This window comes from Oncorhynchus clarkii, chromosome 19 (genome assembly GCF_045791955.1).
Source record: "Oncorhynchus clarkii lewisi isolate Uvic-CL-2024 chromosome 19, UVic_Ocla_1.0, whole genome shotgun sequence".
Lineage (NCBI taxonomy): Eukaryota > Metazoa > Chordata > Actinopteri > Salmoniformes > Salmonidae > Oncorhynchus > Oncorhynchus clarkii.
In genome coordinates this window covers 43,420,691-43,439,536 of record NC_092165.1, presented here as the reverse complement: position 1 = coordinate 43,439,536, position 18,846 = coordinate 43,420,691, and the positions used below count along the sequence as shown (strand labels likewise).

The 18,846-nt window shown below is 45.6% G+C and overlaps 1 protein-coding gene across 1 annotated transcript in view; it reads left to right on the top strand.

Annotated features, from left to right (window-relative positions):
* The window catches only part of LOC139375249 (ryanodine receptor 3-like), a 158,999-nt gene that overhangs the window by 58,869 nt on the left and 81,284 nt on the right, over nt 1–18,846 (top strand). Inside the window, exons 4-13 of the mRNA XM_071116859.1 lie at nt 8,846–8,920; nt 9,143–9,221; nt 9,837–9,949; nt 10,947–11,046; nt 11,150–11,243; nt 12,739–12,813; nt 13,255–13,411; nt 14,301–14,465; nt 15,383–15,504; nt 18,349–18,529. Of these exons, the coding sequence (XP_070972960.1) occupies nt 8,846–8,920; nt 9,143–9,221; nt 9,837–9,949; nt 10,947–11,046; nt 11,150–11,243; nt 12,739–12,813; nt 13,255–13,411; nt 14,301–14,465; nt 15,383–15,504; nt 18,349–18,529 (1,161 nt within the window). The remainder of the gene's footprint in view (nt 1–8,845; nt 8,921–9,142; nt 9,222–9,836; nt 9,950–10,946; nt 11,047–11,149; nt 11,244–12,738; nt 12,814–13,254; nt 13,412–14,300; nt 14,466–15,382; nt 15,505–18,348; nt 18,530–18,846) is intronic.

Sequence of the window (18,846 nt, the reverse complement as noted above, 5' to 3'; positions counted from 1 at the left end):
GAGAATTAAAATGTTCCAAAACATGCATCCTGAATGCAAATCAAAATCAAATCAAATGTTATTTGTCACATACACATGTTTAGTAGACGTTACTGCAGGTGTAGCGAAATGCTTGTGTTTCTAGCTCCAACAGTGCAGTAATATCTAACAAGTAATATCTAACAATACACACAATCTAAAGTAAAGGAATGGAATTAAGAATATATAAATATTTGGACGAGCAATGTCAGAGCGGCATAGACTAATATACAGTAGAATATGACAGAATACACTATATCACTATATACACATGCAAAATATGTAAAAAATTATTAAATGAACTAGTGTTTCAATTATTAAAGTGGCCAGTGGTTTCAAGTCTATGTATATAGGGCAGCAGCCTCTAATGTGCTAGTGATGGCTATTTAACAGTCTGATGGACTTGAGTTAGAAGCTGTTTTTCAGTCTCTCAGTCCCAACTTTGATGCACCTGTACTGACCTCGCCTTCTGGATGATAGCGGGGTGAACCGGCAGTGGCTCGGGTGGCTGTGGTCCTTGATGATCTTTTTGGCCTTCCTGTGACATCGGGTGCTGAAGGTGTCTTGGAGAGCAGGTAGTTTGCCCCTGATGATACGTTGGGCAGACTGTACCACCATCTGGAGAGCCCTGCCGTTGCGGGCGGTGCAGTTGCCATACCAGGCAGTGATACATCCTGACAAGATGCTCTCAATTGTGCAACTGTAAAAGTTTGTGAGGGTTTTAGGTGCCAAGCCAAACTTCTTCAGCCTTCTGAGGTTGAAGAGGCGCTGTTGCGCCTTCTTCACCACACTGTCTGTGTGGGGGGACCATTTCAGTTTGTCAGTGATGTGTACACCAAGGAACTTGAAGCCTTCCACCTTCTCCACTGCGGTCCTGTCGATGTGGATAGGGGGGGTGCTCCCTCTGCTGTTTCCTGAAGTCCACTATCAGCTCCTTTTTTTGTTGACGTTGGGTGAGAGGTTATTTTCCTGGCACCACACTCCGAGGGACCTCACCTCCTCCCTGTAGGCTGTCTCGTCATTGTTGGTAATCAGGCCTACCACTTTGGTGTCGTCTGCAAACTTGATGATTGAGTTGGAGGCATACGTGGCCACGCAGTCATGAATGAACAGGGAGTTTATTTGGTAAATCATTTATTCACTCTATTTCTTGAACTGCATTGTTGGTTAAGGGCTTGTAAGTAAGCATTTTACGGTAAGGTCTACAGCTGTTGTATTCGGCGCATGTGACAAATACGCTTTGATTTGATTTGAAACACAGCTCGACCAAGTTGCTCTCTCTATGCTCCTCTTGCATGGAACATCCTAAACAGTGCCTGTCCTAAAATGTCATGTTTCATGTTTCAGAGGAAGGAGGGGGGCAGATATGAACATTTCTCATCCATTGTACTGTAGTATGACATTTCCAGGTTGCAGTGGTTTACTGATCTCATTTATGCACTTTCCTGAAATGAATATGTGGGATTGTTGTAGTTCATTACCAGATGCAGCATGTTGTATTTTAGGACATTATTCATCCAATAGATAAGAGTATATTGTAAGTGTAGGGAGAGCGAGGAAGTGTAATTACTAGATCATTTATCATCTTATTGTTCTGTTGTCAGTCATTCTCTAATGTATTCTAATAGACAGATAATGCATTTCTGATACTGATAATGATCTTATTCGATGCAATCTTCTTTGTTAAAAGTAACATTGCAAACATTGTCTTTTGCTTTCATTGATCAGCTGTGAAAGATCTGTACTGTTTGCATTGCTATGTTCATCCATTGTGTTCTGTTAATCTCTCTACCTGTTAGCCTCAAGGCAAGGACCGATGGGTATGTTCACCATTCATCCCATTCTCCTCTCCTCTCACCTCTCTGCATTGCTGTTTAGTCATGCTAGCAGCTTGCTCTCCCAATTTCATATGTCTCCTAGGGATACGATAGTCCCTTCAGTGAAGCAAATAGGTTCTCCACAGAATGCTAGTGTTTTTTATATGAAAACGTGAATGCGTATGCTGCTGAAATGACTGCCATTATGGATTTATTTGGTTAAACAAGTGAATCAATTTTGTCACAGCACTTAGCAACATGAAAAATACAAATAGATCTGAGTATAGACTTTGTTCAATTGTTACTGCTCACATTTCTCCTGGCGAAAGAACATTCTACGTCTATCCTGAATTAACATCAGAATTAACATCAGATCAATGTCAGTCTTCATTCATTCCTTAGGGGATTTAGAGTTATGTTTTAATGTTTTAAAGTCCAGAATCATTGAATTTTACCAACAAATGATTACCTGTTCAGACATTCTACACCTCAAACCAAATTTTATTGCTCACATACACATGGTTAGCAGGTGTTATTGAGAGTGTAGGGAAATGCTTATGCTTCAAGATCCGACAGTGCAGCAGTATCTAACAGGTAATATCTAACAATTCTGCAACAAAACCTAATACGCACAATCTAGTAAAGGAATGGGATGAGAATATTTAAGTATAAAATATATGGATGAGCAGTGACAGAGCGGCTTAGATGCAATAGATAGTAAAGAATAGATAGTGACAGATACAGTGGCATTATTAAAGTGACAAGTGTTCCCTTTATTGAAGTGGCCAATGCTACTTTAATAAAGTCTATAGGTAGGCAGCCGTCTCTCTGTGCTAGTGGTGGCTGTTTAACAATCTGATGGCCTTGAGAAAGAAGCTGTTTTTCAATCTCTCCCGGCTTTTTTTGCTGACATTGAGTGAGAGATTATTTACCTGACACCACACTTCGAGGGCCCTCACCTCCTCCCCGTATGCTGTCTCGTCATTGTTGTTAATCAAGCCTACCACTTTGGTGTCGTCTGCAAACTTGATGATTGAATTGGAGGTGTGCATGGCCACGCAGTCATGGGTGAACAGGGAGGAGAGGAGGGGAATGAGAATACACCTTTGTGGGTCCCCAGTGTTGAGGATCAGAGGAGTGGAGATGTTGTTTCCTACCTTCACCACTTGGGGGCGGCCCATCAGGAAATCCAGGACCTAGTTGCACAGGATGGGGTCGAGACCCAGGGTCTCAAGCTTAATGATGAGTTTTTAGTGTACTATGGTGTTGAATGCTGAGCAGTGGTCAATGAACAGCATTCTTACTTAGGTATTCCTCATGCCCAGTTGGGATAGGGCAGTGTGCAGTGTGATGGCGATTGTATGGTCTGTGGACCTATTTGGGCGGTAAGCAAATTGGAGTGGGTCTAGGGTGACAGGTAGGGTGGAGGTGATATGATCCTTGACTAGTCTCTCAAAGTACTTCATGATGACAGAAGTGAGTGCTACGGGGTGATAGTCATTTAGTTAATTTACCTTAGCTTTCTTGGGAACAGGAACAATGGTGGCCATCTTGAAGCATGTGGGGACAGCAGACTGGGATAGGGATTGATTGAATATGTCCGTAAACACACCAGCCAGCTGGTCTGTGCATGCTTTGAGGACGCGGCTAGGGATGCTGTCTGGGCCGGCAGCCTTGCGAGGGTTAACACGTTGAAATATTTTACTCACGTCGGCCACGGAGAAGGAGAGGCCACAGGCTTTGGTAGCGGGCCACGTTGGTGGCACTGTATTGTCCTCAATGTACGCAAAGAAGTTGTTTAATTTGTCTGGCGCACAACGCCGATGTCCGCGAAGGGGCTGTTTTTTTTAATAATCAGTGTTTGCCTGTAGACCCTGCAACATACGTCTTGTGTTTGAGCCGTTGAATTGCGACTCCACTTTGTCTCTATACTGACGTTCTGCCTGTTTGATTGCCTTACGGAGGGAATAACTACACCATTTGTATTCGGCCATGTTTCCAGTTGCCTTGCCATGATTAAATGCGGTGGTTCGTGCTTTCAGTTTTATGCGAATGCTGCCATCAATCCACGGTTTCTGGTTGGGGAAGATTTTAATGGTCACAGTGGGTACTCCTATACACTTCCTTATAAACTTGCTCACCAAGTCAGCGTATACATCAATGTTATTGTCTGAGGCTACCCGGAACATATCCCAGTCCATGTGATCGAAGCAATCTTGAAGCGTGGAATCCGATTGGTCAGACCAGCGTTGGGTAGACCTAAGCACGGGTGCTTCCTTTTAGTTTCTGCCAATAGGAGGGGAGGAACAAGATGGAGATTTGCCAAAAGAAGGTAGGGGGAGGGCCTTGTATGCATCGTGGAAGTTAGAGTAGCAATGGTTGAGCGTGTTACTCGCTCGAGTACTGCAATTGATATGCTAATGACTTTAGGTAGCCTTGTTCTCAAATGAGCTTTGTTGAAATCCCCAGCAACAATACATGCGGCCTCATGATATATGGTTTCCACTTTGCATAAAGTCCAGCGAAGTTCCTTTATGGCCGTCTTGGTATCTGCTTGCAGGGGGATATACACAGCTGTGACGATAACTGAGGAGAGTTCTCCGGAGATAATTAGGTTGGCAATTGATTGTGAGGAATTCTAGGTCAGGTGAACAAAAGGACTTGAGTTCCTGTATGTTGTTACAATTACACCATGAGTCGTTAATCATGAAACATACACCCCGCCCTTCTTACCGGAGAGATGTTTATTCCTGTTGGTGCGATGCACTGAAAATCCCGTTGGCTGTATGGACTCTCCAGCTAGCCATGTTTCCGTGAAACAGAGTATGTTACAATCCCAATCCCGGATATCTCTTTGGAAAGCAACTCTTGCCCTGATTTCATCGACTTTGTTAACTAGGGACTGGACATTAGTGAGTAATATACTCAGAAGCGGTGGATGGTCCGAAGCCTCACTAGAAGACCGCTCCGACACCCTCTCCTCCGGCGGTTTTGGGTCGGACTCTGGTATCAGTTCAAATGCCCTGGGAGGTGCAGACAAAGGATCCGCTTTGGGAAAGTCGTTTTCCTGGTCGTAGTGCTGGTTATGCTGGTAAGTTAACGTCTCTCTGATATCCAATAGTTCTTCCCGGCTGTATGTAATAACACTTAAAGTTTTCTGGGCTAACAATGTAAAAAATATATATATACTGCACAGTTTTCTAAGGACTAGAAGCGAAGCTGCCATCTCTATCTACACCAACCAACTTAAGACATACAATAGTGCCCTACATTACATGTATTATAAATCCAGAAGTCAGTGCACTGACATTTAGAAGGATAAAAATAACATTCTTATATTTGTGAAGTGAAGCAACCCCTAGACAGGCTGCCAGTCTGTTTCTGCTTTAGCTAACTCGTTGTTGCCTTGCCAAACTTATAATAATTTATTAAGAATTTCCATAATTTGATAGGTGGAGCTTCATACTAATTGAGTCGAGTTCAAAGATAAATGGACTTTGTCAAAGCTGCAGCCTAGTGACCACACTAGACTCCCAATGTAGGGGAATTAACTAATCAAGCCCCATTGGTTCTGCCACAGCTGTGTGAACTGGAAAAGCTCTTTGGCAAGAGATCATGCAAAGCACAGGCAGACTGGACCTTCATGAGAGCTTACTGTCCCTTTAAAGCTTAGTGAGACATTTTCAAGTGAAACTGCTGGTTTGCGGTAGCTAAGCTGCTTTCTAGGTGCCACTCTCACCCCTCTTGCATTTACTTGTGTATTAACTTAACATGACTTGCTAGACTAGTTCAACATAACCGAAGGGAAGGCCATGGGTTAACCAGTATTGATGTTCGATTGTAATCATACAGTGTACTCTAATCACAGTTTCTCCTTGATGGACTATCCTCTCTCTAAGGAATGATGTGGAGACTGATTCAGATCTGGTCTGGATAAAACGTTTTAACACTACAGTATGTTACGTCTCTCCTCACATGTATCTTTTTTCAATATTCCTGCTCTGAAATGTCAACGGAGGAAACACTGATGGTAGGGTATCGACTCACAGAGGGAAGAACTTATTAATTTATTCAGCTGGTCTCAACTTATATACAGGGGTTCCTCAAAGTGGAATACGGTCTTATTAATGGTGTTTTGGACTAATATTGTGTTTGTTTGAGGGTTATCAGTCTCATAGATCTTGTAAACAGTGAAAACACAATGCTCAGAAAACCATTGAGTCAGCTATCAAACATTCATTTATCACCATTTCAGCTAGTGACCCCAAATTGAGTTTGGAGTGAAGCTGTTCTAACTCATCCAAATATAGTGCTGAACACACTTGTGATTTCATCACTTTGTTGACAGGGTTTTGGATCAAAGTTCAAACAATCAGAGTCAGTGACTGAAGTGCCCAGGGTAAAGCAGGGTGAGGCTTATACCCTCTGGCAGGGCGACGTGCGCAGCGGTATTTCAGTGCCACCTCTTTGTGTCAGTCTGCCTCTGTCCCCCTGGTGGCTGCTAGGTAAACGCAGTGGGGTGACGTGCTGCTAAAGGTCACACTTCTTCAATTGATGTCAGCATGTCATATTCCCGCTGTGGGGGTGAAATCGGTCCCCCCCCCATCTTTGATCAGCCTTTCGCCTTCTGGGCCAGATGACCAGGGACACGACAGTAGGGACACGACAGTAGGGACACTATGGACACCAGGGACACTAGGAACACTAGGGACACTAGGGACAGGGGAATCTGAACCTGCCAGAGCTTTGGATGGTGTGAGGTTAGGATAAGAATTGTTAAGAACTGGCTCTGCCTCTAACCCTATTACAGGGGCTGAGTCACTGGCTTACTGGGGCTCTCTCATGCCGTCCCTGGAGGGGGTGCGTCACCTGAGTGGGTTGATTCACTGATGTGGTCATCCTGTCTGGGTTGCCCCCCCCCCCCCCCCCTTGGGTTGTGCCGTGGTGGAGGTCTTTGTGGGCTATACTCAGCCTTGTCTCAGGATGGTAAGTTGGTGGTTGAAGATATCCCTCTAGTGGTGTGGGGGCTGTGCTTTGGCAAAGTGGGTGGGGTTATATCCTTCCTGTTTGGCCCTGTCCGGGGGTGTCCTCAGATGGGGCCACAGTGTCTCCTGACCCATCCTGTCTCAGCCTCCAGTATTTATGCTGCAGTAGTTTATGTGTCGGGGGGCTAGGGTCAGTTTGTTATATCTGGAGTACTTTTCCTGTCCTATTCGGTGTCCTGTGTGAATCTAAGTGTGCGTTCTCTAATTCTCTCCTTCTCTCTTTCTTTCTCTCTCTCGGAGGACCTGAGCCCTAGGACATGATGACTCCTTGCTGTCCCCAGTTCACCTGGCCGTGCTGCTGCTCCAGTTTCAACTGTTCTGCCTTATTATTATTCGACCATGCTGGTCATTTATGAACATTTGAACATCTTGGCCATGTTCTGTTATAATCTCTACCCGGCACAGCCAAAAGAGGACTGTCCATCCCACATATGCTCTCTCTAATTCTCTCTTTCTTTCTCTCCCTCGGAGGACCTGAGCCCTAGGACCATGCCCCAGGAATACCTGACATGATGACTCCTTGCTGTCCCCAGTCCACCTGACCGTGCTGCTGCTCCAGTTTAAACTGTTCTGCCTTATTATTATTCGACCATGCTGGTCATTTATGAACATTTGAACATCTTGGCCATGTTCTGTTATAATCTCCACCCGGCACAGCCAGAAGAGGACTGGCCACCCCACATAGCCTGGTTCCTCTCTAGGTTTCTTCCTAGGTTTTGGCTGTTTTTCCTAGCCACTGTGCTTCTACACCTGCATTGCTTGCTGTTTGGGGTTTTAGGCTGGGTTTCTGTACAGCACTTTGAGATATCAGCTGATGTACGAAGGGCTATATAAATACATTTGATTTGATTTGTGTAGTTTTCTCAGGTTGTGTTGGGGAGAATGCAGCGGGATATGCCTGATGCCTATTAGACTCTCTCCCACAGGAAGTAGAACAGCCTGGCATGGTGCTGGTACTGCTGCAGTCTATATAATCCATGGCAACTGCATTGAACTGGAGACTATTGTCTTAGCAAATAGCAGCGTAGATAGATGTTGCACGGTTTGTTTGGACTAAGAGACACTGGCATGCAAGATCAAGTACGTTACAAATAAGATCTTACACAGCACGTCACCATCTGTGAATGACCGACAAGGACTATACACAGTTTACTGTGGATAGGACAGACAGAGACCAACTCAGAATTTTTTTTAAAACTTACAGCACATTCTCAGTAATGTAACTCTCTCTTATCTTACTGCTCCATAGAGGCTCATAAGAAAGGTGAGTAACACAGTGTTGCCTGAAAAAAGTAGGGACAGGTTTGCAAGCAGAGCCCAAGTCTGTGACGTCACATCACTCTTACCCCTATGCATCTCCTCAAACCACTGTGGAACCAGAGTGGAACCAGAGTGGAACCCATTTGTGTCTTTCCTTCCTAGCTCTCTCTAATATCACAAACCAGAGACTTCTTACTGTAACAAAAAGTCTCTGTTACCGACTCATTAGAGGCAGAGAGCTCTCGCTCTCTCTCTCTCACCTCCCATTCCTTCACCTGTAGTCATGTGATGATGATGATCTGTATTCTGCTCCATGAATACAGGAAGCAGTCGTCTCCCCTGAGTGACACATCTGACTGCATGCCTTCAGTATTGTGTTGTGGACAGTAGGACAGTCGTCCAAGAGGAGAGGACAGGCTGACAGGGGCAGGCTGAGTCAGTCTGTGGCCCCTGCCTTGTGTGAGGTCACCCCTGTCTTGTGTGAGGTCATCATCATGAGCCAGAGTCTTGGTTCTCCCACTATGATGCAGATAGATGCAGATAAAGAGAGAGAGGAGATTGAGAGAGAGAGAAGAGTGAGAGAGAGAGAGAGAGAGAGAAAAGGAGAGCGAGAGAGAGAGAAAAGGACAGAGAGCGAGGAGCCACAGGGGACATTCTGTCTGACAGTGTGTTTTGTGTGTGATGGGTGTTGTGCTGTCTCCGCAGGCGGCCCAGGGGGGCGGACACAGGACACTTCTGTATGGACACGCTATCCTCCTGAGGCACTCCTTCAGCGCTATGGTGAGAGTACACCACGCGCACTCACTCATCCATTACCCAAGGAAAATGTATTGTTTTCTCATTACTCCATGTGTTACTGTTTCATAGTTACGACAGTTTATCTGAAGATTTGTTGCACGTGTCCTAGTGACATTTGTTCCAGTTCTGAATGTGACACCGGAGTTGTGTGCCTCTTTTGATCAGCTCTTTTATGTTGTTTTGATGTCTATCTATCCGCTCCAGTATCTGACCTGTTTAAAGACATCAAGGTCACAGACAGATAAGCTGTCCTTTGATGTGGGGCTGCAGGAGGACTCAACAGGTAAAACCTTCCACTCTATCTGTCTCTACTCTCATTATCACACAGTCACTCTCTTAGCTGGGATTCTGATTGGGACTGACTCATGGGATTTCACCTGCCCCAGTGTTCATTTCAGAGCTCCTAAGCACTGCATGAAAAGAGGGACTTTCGGTTCGGATACTGTAAAACATGAACCACCTTTGCAGATATTTTGTGTCAAGTCATTTATTCCATAGGATATATCTGAAAACATTCCAAGCAGACTGAAATAAATGTCTTAGATGTGCTCTTTGTCACCATGTCGAGGCTCAGCTAATTTGTCTCATAGAGATGTAAAAGATGGTTTGGCTGTCCAGGTATTGGAAAGCTGGTTGCTATGGTGCTTGCATGTTGATGAGTGTGAGTGGGCATATATTAGTGCTTGTGTGAATACATTTGAGTGTCAAATCTAAGTTGTGTCTTTGCTGTGCTCGCGCGCGCGAGCGTGTGTGTTTGTGTGTGTGTGTGTGCGTGTGCGTGTGTATTGCTTTCACCATTGTAATCTGAGTTTCAATCACCTGTGTATGTAGATCAAGGAGTTGTAATCACCATTGTGCAGGCATGTGTCCCCACCAGTGTCTATCTGTGTTCCTGCAGGTGAAGCCTGTTGGTGGACCATCCATCCTGCCTCCAAACAGAGATCAGAGGGCGAGAAAGTGCGCATCGGTGATGACCTCATCCTCGTCAGCGTGTCATCAGAACGATACCTTGTGAGTACTCCCTCAGTCTATAAACATCTTATTAAGAATAGTTTATATGATAGGCTATTAAATGTTTCCAGACCCATTACACAGAACCATTATGCCATTCAATCCAGTAGGATGAGCCATGAATTGTAGATCTCGGACTGAAGGTGTCTCCCTCCCACTCAGCTCCCCCTGTCCAGTAAAGAAGACTAGATATTGGGGACATGAAGCTAAGAAAGAGCAGGAGAAGGCTACGTACGGAGAGCTGGGAGGGAGAGAGCAACACTGTCAAACTGAATACCCTATCTTACTCTGTCCCCTATCCCAACTTTCCTACACTGTGTGGCCTGGCAAACCCTGCTCCCCTGTTCCTCATCAGGCCCATCTATGACCATCTCCCAGACCCCTCTGTTATTCTACTGTGTGGGCCTCATGGCCTTGTGGCATGCTGTTCCTGGAAAACATCTCCACCATGATGCAGGGAGAGTGTAACAACAGCCAGCCCAGCCAAGCCCATGTTTATGGGAATTAAGCAGGGATACGGCAGCTTTCACTGGGCTAGAGGCCCACTTTCATTTGACTGTTACTGCCACAGCTCCTCTCTGTGCTGCTGTCACCAGCGAGACGCTAACCAGGCCTACAGCACCTTCAGGACCAGAGCTGGAGAGTTCCCCTGCGGCACTGCTGCAGAAATGTCCCATGCACGGGCATGCCAACATACACACCTGAACCCACACACACATACAGACACACACACAGCCCACTAGAAACTGGCAATCCCAAGTTCACAGTGCTGTTGTCTCTCCAGTGCCAGCTTCTCTCCAGGTTGATGAATGACTCTAAATCTACTGCAGCAATAGCTTGCATGCATGGACAAACCTCTGAGTTGTAGCCTGGCTCAATGCCTTGAATCAAACTGTGTATTTGACATGGCTCCTGCAGTATAGGCCAACGGTAGTTTATGTCCCATAATGTAGTTATTGATGGTGTGTGTAACATAATGTTTCTCTGTCCCCACCAGCACCTGTCCATCTCCAATGGCAACATCCAGGTGGACGCGTCCTTCATGCAGACTCTGTGGAACGTCCACCCCACCTGCTCCGGCAGCAACGTGGAGGAGGGTAGGTCCAACTGTTAGTTTAGTTTCACTGCTAAACTGGCTTATAATGTTGTTTGAAATGTATGGGTATCAATGAAAGGTGCTGTTAATCCACTATCCAATAGGTTATCTGCTGGGTGGCCATGTGTTGCGTCTGTTCCACGGTCATGATGAAGTTCTGACCATCCCAGGTTCCGACCAGAGTGATGAGCAACAGAGGTAAGTCACACAACTGGCAAACAGCTGTAAGACTAAACGCAATGAGTCTTCAGGAGTTAAAGAGCGTCTGCCTTTAAAAAGCAGCTAATCCCTTTGAAAAACAGCCTATGTGGCATCGATATGAGTCAAACAGTTATTCTGGTGTCAAAATGTACTACAAAGTCTAAATAGGATAATTATGGTCATAAAGTCAGTCTCGTTTAAAATGGAGTTTGGCACATCCTTGCGTCACAACGGGTAAATGAAGGTTGGGTTTTGATTAGATAATGTCCACTAACCTGGGGTGACAAGCTGTGGTGATTGCTCTCTATCCAATAGCATAGACAGTGCGACAGACCTGCTCAAGCAGCTCCGACTGTTTACATAAGACACAACGCATTTTTTTTAACTTGAGAAATACCCCACTAAACACCTTAGTTTGATGTAAAATTGCCCAACTTAAACATCCTTGGAAAAACGTCAAAATGATCTTAGATTCTTTCTGGGGAGTATGAGGAAGTGAAATACATATGTGTCCGTGCCTACTGTGTCTCATGGGAAATAAACACCATTAACCAAACGTGGAATCGGTCAGGAAACACACCTCCAAGACTGAGATCAACTTTTCTAATGAGCAACAGAAAAACACATGTGCCAATTGGCTTGTTAAGTGACTCTTTAAGGAATTTGTTTTTTCCTCAGTCTTTTGTGAAAGGGGCCAAAAATGGAACTTGGTGGACCTGGCTGACTGTTTGTTTTGAATTCCCTGTGGGTCCAACAGGTTGGTGTCACTACTCAGTCTGACACTGGGTCTCAGGAGCAGGAAAAATGACCGCCCTGCTATCTATAGTTGCACAGTGCTAGCGCTGACAGACAGCAAGGTAGCAGAGGGATATGGCACACAAGGCCTGAAGTGGGTCGAGACAACAGTAGCAGAAGCCCCAGCAACGTTAACATAGCCAGTCACCGAAGACGTGTGAGATGACCCTTCATCTTCCTCTCAGTCAAACAGTCTATTTTTAGGACGGTGTGTGTGGGGCAATAATTCGCTGAGGATTATATATTGGTTGTCAGTTTTGGCTTTGCCTTTAGTCATGTCCTTGAAATTGAATAGAGGAAGCATTTTTTTAAAGATGCAACATTTCAGGAGGTCCATCAAACCTAGTCCAAACTGTCACCAAGGGCCATGAAAGATTCCTTTTATCTTTGGAGCCAGTCCCCCATATCAGTGATAGACAGTGTTGCTCTCAGTCTCCGTTGGTTATGTGGGTGGCCTCGATGAAAGATGTGCTGTGTTGCCGGGAGGGTAAATAGTATGGTTCATCTGAGGTCCCAGTCTGAGTATTACCTCCTGTGAGCTGATATCACTATGACTGTAGGGAATAAAGCAGTCAGAGATGGTATCCTGCTAAAGTCATAAAACATGACTTTAGGACCATTATGAGCCTGTGGCAGTTTTAATAAAGCATTGCAGAGATCCAGACATGTCAACCTCATGCTCCTCTCGTGTCCCCAGGATAGTGAACTATGAGACGGGGAATGCAGGAGCGAAGGCCAGGTCTCTGTGGAGGCTGGAGCCTCTGAGAATCAGGTGAGTTCAGCTCTTTTTATCCTCTCCGTCTTCTGTCTATATGCGTTCTCTCTCTCCCTCCCTCTGTCCCTCTGATCTGTCTATCTCTTTCCTTCTCTCTCTTTCTCCCTCCCTCTCTTCCTCCCTCCCTCTCTCTCTTCCTCACTCTCTCTCTTCCTCCCTCCCTCTGCTCAGATTCACCTTGATATTTCAAGATGCTTTGAGTCATTTTGACTTTTTGACCCCAACTATTTGTAGTCTTTCAAAGATTCCTTTCCTCTCCTGCACTTTCAGATCTGGAATGTGTCATCCATGTGTCATCTGCTATTTTGTTTTGATCTGAGAAACTGGTTAATGTCTAGTCATAGGAATAATACTGTAAATACTGTGCCTAATTAGTAGTTTTTGTTGTTGATATAATTCTCTGTGTGTGTGTGTATGTGCTTGTGTGCCCCTGGACAGCTGGAGCGGGAGTCACATTCCCTGGGGCCAGCCCTTCCGTCTCCGCCACCTCACCACGGGGCACTACCTGTCCCTGACGGAGGAGAGGGGGGTGGTGCTGCAGGACCGGGAGAAGTCTGACACATCCTCCACTGCCTTCTGCTTTAGAGCCTCCAAGGTCAGAGTGCAGGACCAACTCTCTCTCACACACACACACACACACACACACACACACACACACACACACACACACACACACACACACACACACACACACTTCTCAAACTTTGCCTTTCCATCACAGTCAAGGACTTAGCCACACACTTACAGAGAGCTACTGAAAGGAGATTACAGTCCTAGGAACAATTCTAAAGACTTTCAAATGAATTGCACCCACTCTCGTTGAGTTATTAAGCACATTAAAGCCATGCCATAAAGGTTCATTTAGCTGAAGTTTCTCTCTATAAATGTATGGACCTGCGGAACCATACCATTCTGGACTAGGGTATTTAAGTCTATTCTTGGTAATGGTGCTTTCAGACGTAGCTAGTGATCGGAAGCTATTAGTGACCTCTTCGCAGTTAGTGACCTCTTCACTATGGATCAATAGCATAGTGTAATCCACCATTTCACTGAGGCAGTTTATCGTAGGTTTAATACACTATACATTATCCATTGTGTCTGTTCTTAATGGGGAAACAAATGCATAGTTATGCACGAGGGCTTGCCTGCGGTCATCCTTTGTTGCTCAGTGATATAGGCTATACACATTGTATGCCCTCTTCCTATCTCTTCCTCCCTCTGTCTCTCTCTATTAGGCTAGCCGTCATAGCGTGTGTAATTGGAAGTTGTATCATGGAAAGCTGTCAGTGCTCCTTCAGTCCTTGACCAGCCTGATCCAGATCTGTCAACATCTTTAAATGGCTTTTCTTAGATCAAGGTCCCTCAACACCTGCTGCTTAGCATAATAACACGTGATTTGAATAAAACTGTATAACGTTTTGAAGCCTGGCTTGGAGACTTTGTGTGACGCCTTGATCTTGTTTTGGATTCTTCCTTCCCTCTAGGAAAAGCTGGAGTCGAGTCCAAAGCGGGACATCGAGGGCATGGGGATGGCAGAGATTAAGTATGGGGACTCAATCTGCTTCGTCATGCATGTGGCTACAGGACTCTGGCTGTCCTACCAGGCGCCTGATGTAAAATCATCTCGCCTGGGCCCTCTCAAGAGACGGGTGAGACACCAATACACTGCTTTATTTGTCAGCTGTTTATGATACAGCCAGGACTTTTTAAAATCCCTAGTTGGATGAATTAACTGACTTTCAAGTGAGAACTGTTATGGTGTGACTATTCCACTAACAGTGATAAAATGAATCCCATTGAAAAAACAATTGACCAGAAAGTAGCACATGCAATAAACATCATTAGAAAATTCTTAGTGCAGAGGAGAATTCTCTTGCTGATTTTCTAGTTGATAGGTTTGTGATAAGTGTATTACAGTGATAGTGCTTTTCCTGTGACTAAATCAAACCCTGTGGCTGTAATGAATGAGATGTGAGAGGAGTGTATCTGACAGTCCCTGGACTCCACAGATACAGAGCCTAATAGCCTGTAGTGTCAGCAGCACCTGCGTTACAGCCAAGCCATGCTCATCTCTGCTAATGTCTGGAAATTGCTCCCTCCCTCCCTCCCTCCCTCCCTCCCTCCCTCCCTCCCTCCCTCCCTCTTTCCTTCCTCTCTTTCGCTCTCTTTTTTCTTTCTCTTTCTTTGTGACTCTATCCCCAATCTATCTTTCTATCTATCTCTCTCTCTCTCTCTATCACACTCTATCCCCCCTCTCTCTCTCCCTCCCTTACCTACCACCTTTTTCTCTCTCTTTCTTCTCTCTCCCCGCTCTCTATCTCTCCCTCCCCTAACCCCTCCTCTCTCTCTCTCTCTCTCTCTCTCTCTCTCTATCTCTCTATCACACTCTATCCCCCTCTCTCTCTATCACACTCTCTCCCCCCTCTCTCTCCCTCCCTTACCTACCTTTTCTCTCTCTTTCTCTGTCTCTCCCCGCTCTCTATCTCTCCCTCCCCTAACCCCTCCTTCTCTCTCTCTCTCTCTCTCTCTCTCTCTCTCTCTCTCTCTCTCTCTCTCTCTCTTCCAGGCCTTCCTTCACTCTGAGGGTCATATGGATGATGGGCTGACCTTGCAGCGGTGTCAGCACGAAGAGTCCCGTGCTGCTCGCATCATCCGTAACACCACCCGCCTCTTCAGTCACTTCATCAGGTAGCACCACTATCACCGGTACACCTAATATCACCGCTACACCTAATATCAGCAGAATACCACCCTGCATACCACTGCTGGCTTGCTTCTGAAGCTAAGCAGGGTTGGTCCTGGTCAGTTCCTGGATGGGAAACCAGATGCTGCTGGAAGTGGTGTTGGAGTGCCAGTAGGAGGCATTCTTTCCTCTGGTCTAGAAAAATATCCCAATGTCCCAGTGCAGTGATTGGGGACACTGCCCTGTGTAGGGTGCCGTCTTTCGGATGGGACGTTAAATGGGTGTCCTGACTCTCTGAGGTCATTAAAGATCCCATGGCACTTATCGTAAGAGTAGGGGGTGTTAACCCCGGTGTCCTGGCTAAATTCCCAATCTGGCCCTCAAACCATCACGGTCACCTAATAATCCCCAGTTTACAATTGGCTCATTCATCTCCCTGTAACTATTCCCCAGGTCGTTGCTGCAAATGAGAACGTGTTCTCAGTCAACTTACCTGGTAAAATAACGGATAAATAAATAAATATCACCGCTACGCCTAATATCACCACTACACCTAATATCACCGCTACACCTAATATCACCGCTACACCTAATATCATCACTACACCTAATATCACCGCTACACCTAATATAACCGCTACACCTAATATCACCGCTACACCTAATTTCAGCACCACACCTAATATAACCGCTATACCTAATATCACCACTACACCTAATATAACTGCTACACCTAATATCACCGCTACACCTAATATAACTGCTACACCTAATATCACCGCTACACCTAATATAACCTCTAAACCTAATTTCACCGCTACACCTAATATCAGCGCTACACCTACTATCACCGCTACACCTAATATCACCGCTATACCACTTTCCCCGCTACACCTAATATAACCACTACACCTAATATCACTGCTACACCTAATATCACCGCTACACCTAATATCACCACTACACCTCTATAACCGCTACACCTAATATCACCACTACACCTAATATAACCGCTACCCCTAATATAACTGCTACACCTACTATCACTGCTACACCACTATCACCGCTACACCGCTATCACGCTACACCGCTACACCACTTTCACCGCTACACCACTCTCATGCTACACCGCTACACCTCTATCACCGCTACACCACTATCACGATACACCGCTACACCACTATCACCACTACACCTAATATCACCACTATACCACTTTCACCGCTACACCACTATCACCGCTACACCCAATATAACTGCTACACCACTATCACCCCTACACCTAATATAACCACTACACCTAATATCACCGCTACACCCACTATCACCGCTACACCTAATATCACCGCTACACCTAATATCACCGCTACACCACTATCACCACTACACCTAATATCACTGCTACACCACTATCACCACTACACCTAATATCACCGCTACACCGCTACACCGCTATCACCGCTACACCACTATCACTGCTACACCTAATATCACCACTACACCATAATCACTGCTACACCACTTTCACCGCTATGCCACTATCACGATACACCACTACACCGCTACACCACTTTCACCGCTATGCCACTATCACGATACACCACTACACCGCTACACCACTTTCACCGCTATGCCACTATCACGATACACCACTACACCGCTACACCACTTTCACCGCTATGTCACTATCAAAATACACCACTACACCACTATCACTGCTACACCATTATCACCGCTACACCACCATTACGCTACACTTCTATCACCACTACACCAATACCACGATACACCGCTACACCACTATCACCGCTACACCACTATCACGCTACACCTCTATCACCACTACACCACTACCACGATACACCGCTACACCACTATCACCGCAACAACGGTACACCACTATTGCTGCTACACCACTATCACCGCTACAACACTTTCACCGCTATACCACTATCACCGCTACACCACTATCACGATACACCGCTACACCACTATCACCGCAACAACGGTACACCACTATTGCTGCTACACCACTATCACCGCTACAACACTTTCACCGCTACACCACTATCACCGCTACACCACTATCACCACTACACCACTATCACCACTACACCGCTAAACCATTTTCACCGCTACACCACAAATAAACCACACAACCAAAATATAACTAATCATTGACTGTAGTGTAATATTCATGCTGTCTGCGTAAAGCCCTGTAGATTTGAATGCGCAGCAGCAGTTGAGCTTATGGCCTGTGAGAAGGGTCCTCTATGGATAGCACGGCCCCCAGACAGCATGCTGCCTGCCTTGCTCAATGACCCAGTCCCTAGCCAAACAGGACAATAAGCATCTCATGCCATGAGGCCACGCAATGGAATGGAAGAGAGCGCAATGGATAGATAAAGTATTAAACTGGCCTGTGACTGTGACTGTGACTCAAACACAAACCCCCTCGGTGACGTCAGTCGGTCACACATGGCTGACTGGCTTTCACCACTGTCCAAACCCAGACCGCCTCTTGTGAGCTGTACCTCTCCACACACCCCTCCCACTCTGTGTGACAGAGTAGGCACTATTTTTAGCTCACACAGAAATAACATTTCAGCATGGATGAACCTTAAGGCACAAATTATGTTCACTATGGCAGTCACTCCTTGAGTCATATTGAAAATACTGGAGTTTGGTGTTGTTATGAAATCTAATGGCATCATTATGAAACCTTCTGATTATATAATGATATAGTGATATAAATGAGCTGCTCTCATAATATTATGTTGTTTTGCTGCTGAAAAATGGAGTACTTTCTAATAGTCATCAGATGAAGATAATCTCTTCTCCTGTTCCAGAGACCTAGACTGTCTGGGGGGTAAGAACCGTGCATCAGTAGCCCTGCCCATCGAGGAGGTCCACCAGACTCTCTACGACCTCATCACCTACTTCCAGCTGCCTGATGCTGAGCTGGAGCACGAGGAGAAACAGATCATGCTGCGCTCTCTCAAGAACCGACAGAACCTCTTCAAACAGGAAGTGAGTTCATCCACACAGGAAGTGTTGCATCGCAATCCTGCATGGCAGTTGGTTGGCAGCAGAGGACAATAAAAGTCAAAAGTCAGGTTTTTGCAGGGACCGGGCGTTGACACAATGTTCGCAATACACACTGTTTTTAAAGGCTAAATCAATAGATTCTATAGTATTTCAATGGTGCATTGTATTTCAGAGCATTGCTTTTTAACTGTCAGCAGTTTTGCTCTGAGTTTTTCTGTGGTGACAACAATGCCTTTTGATAAGCCTCTCGGCCCAACATTTCTCTTATCAATTATAAAATGTCAGCTTCCTTCCCTTGT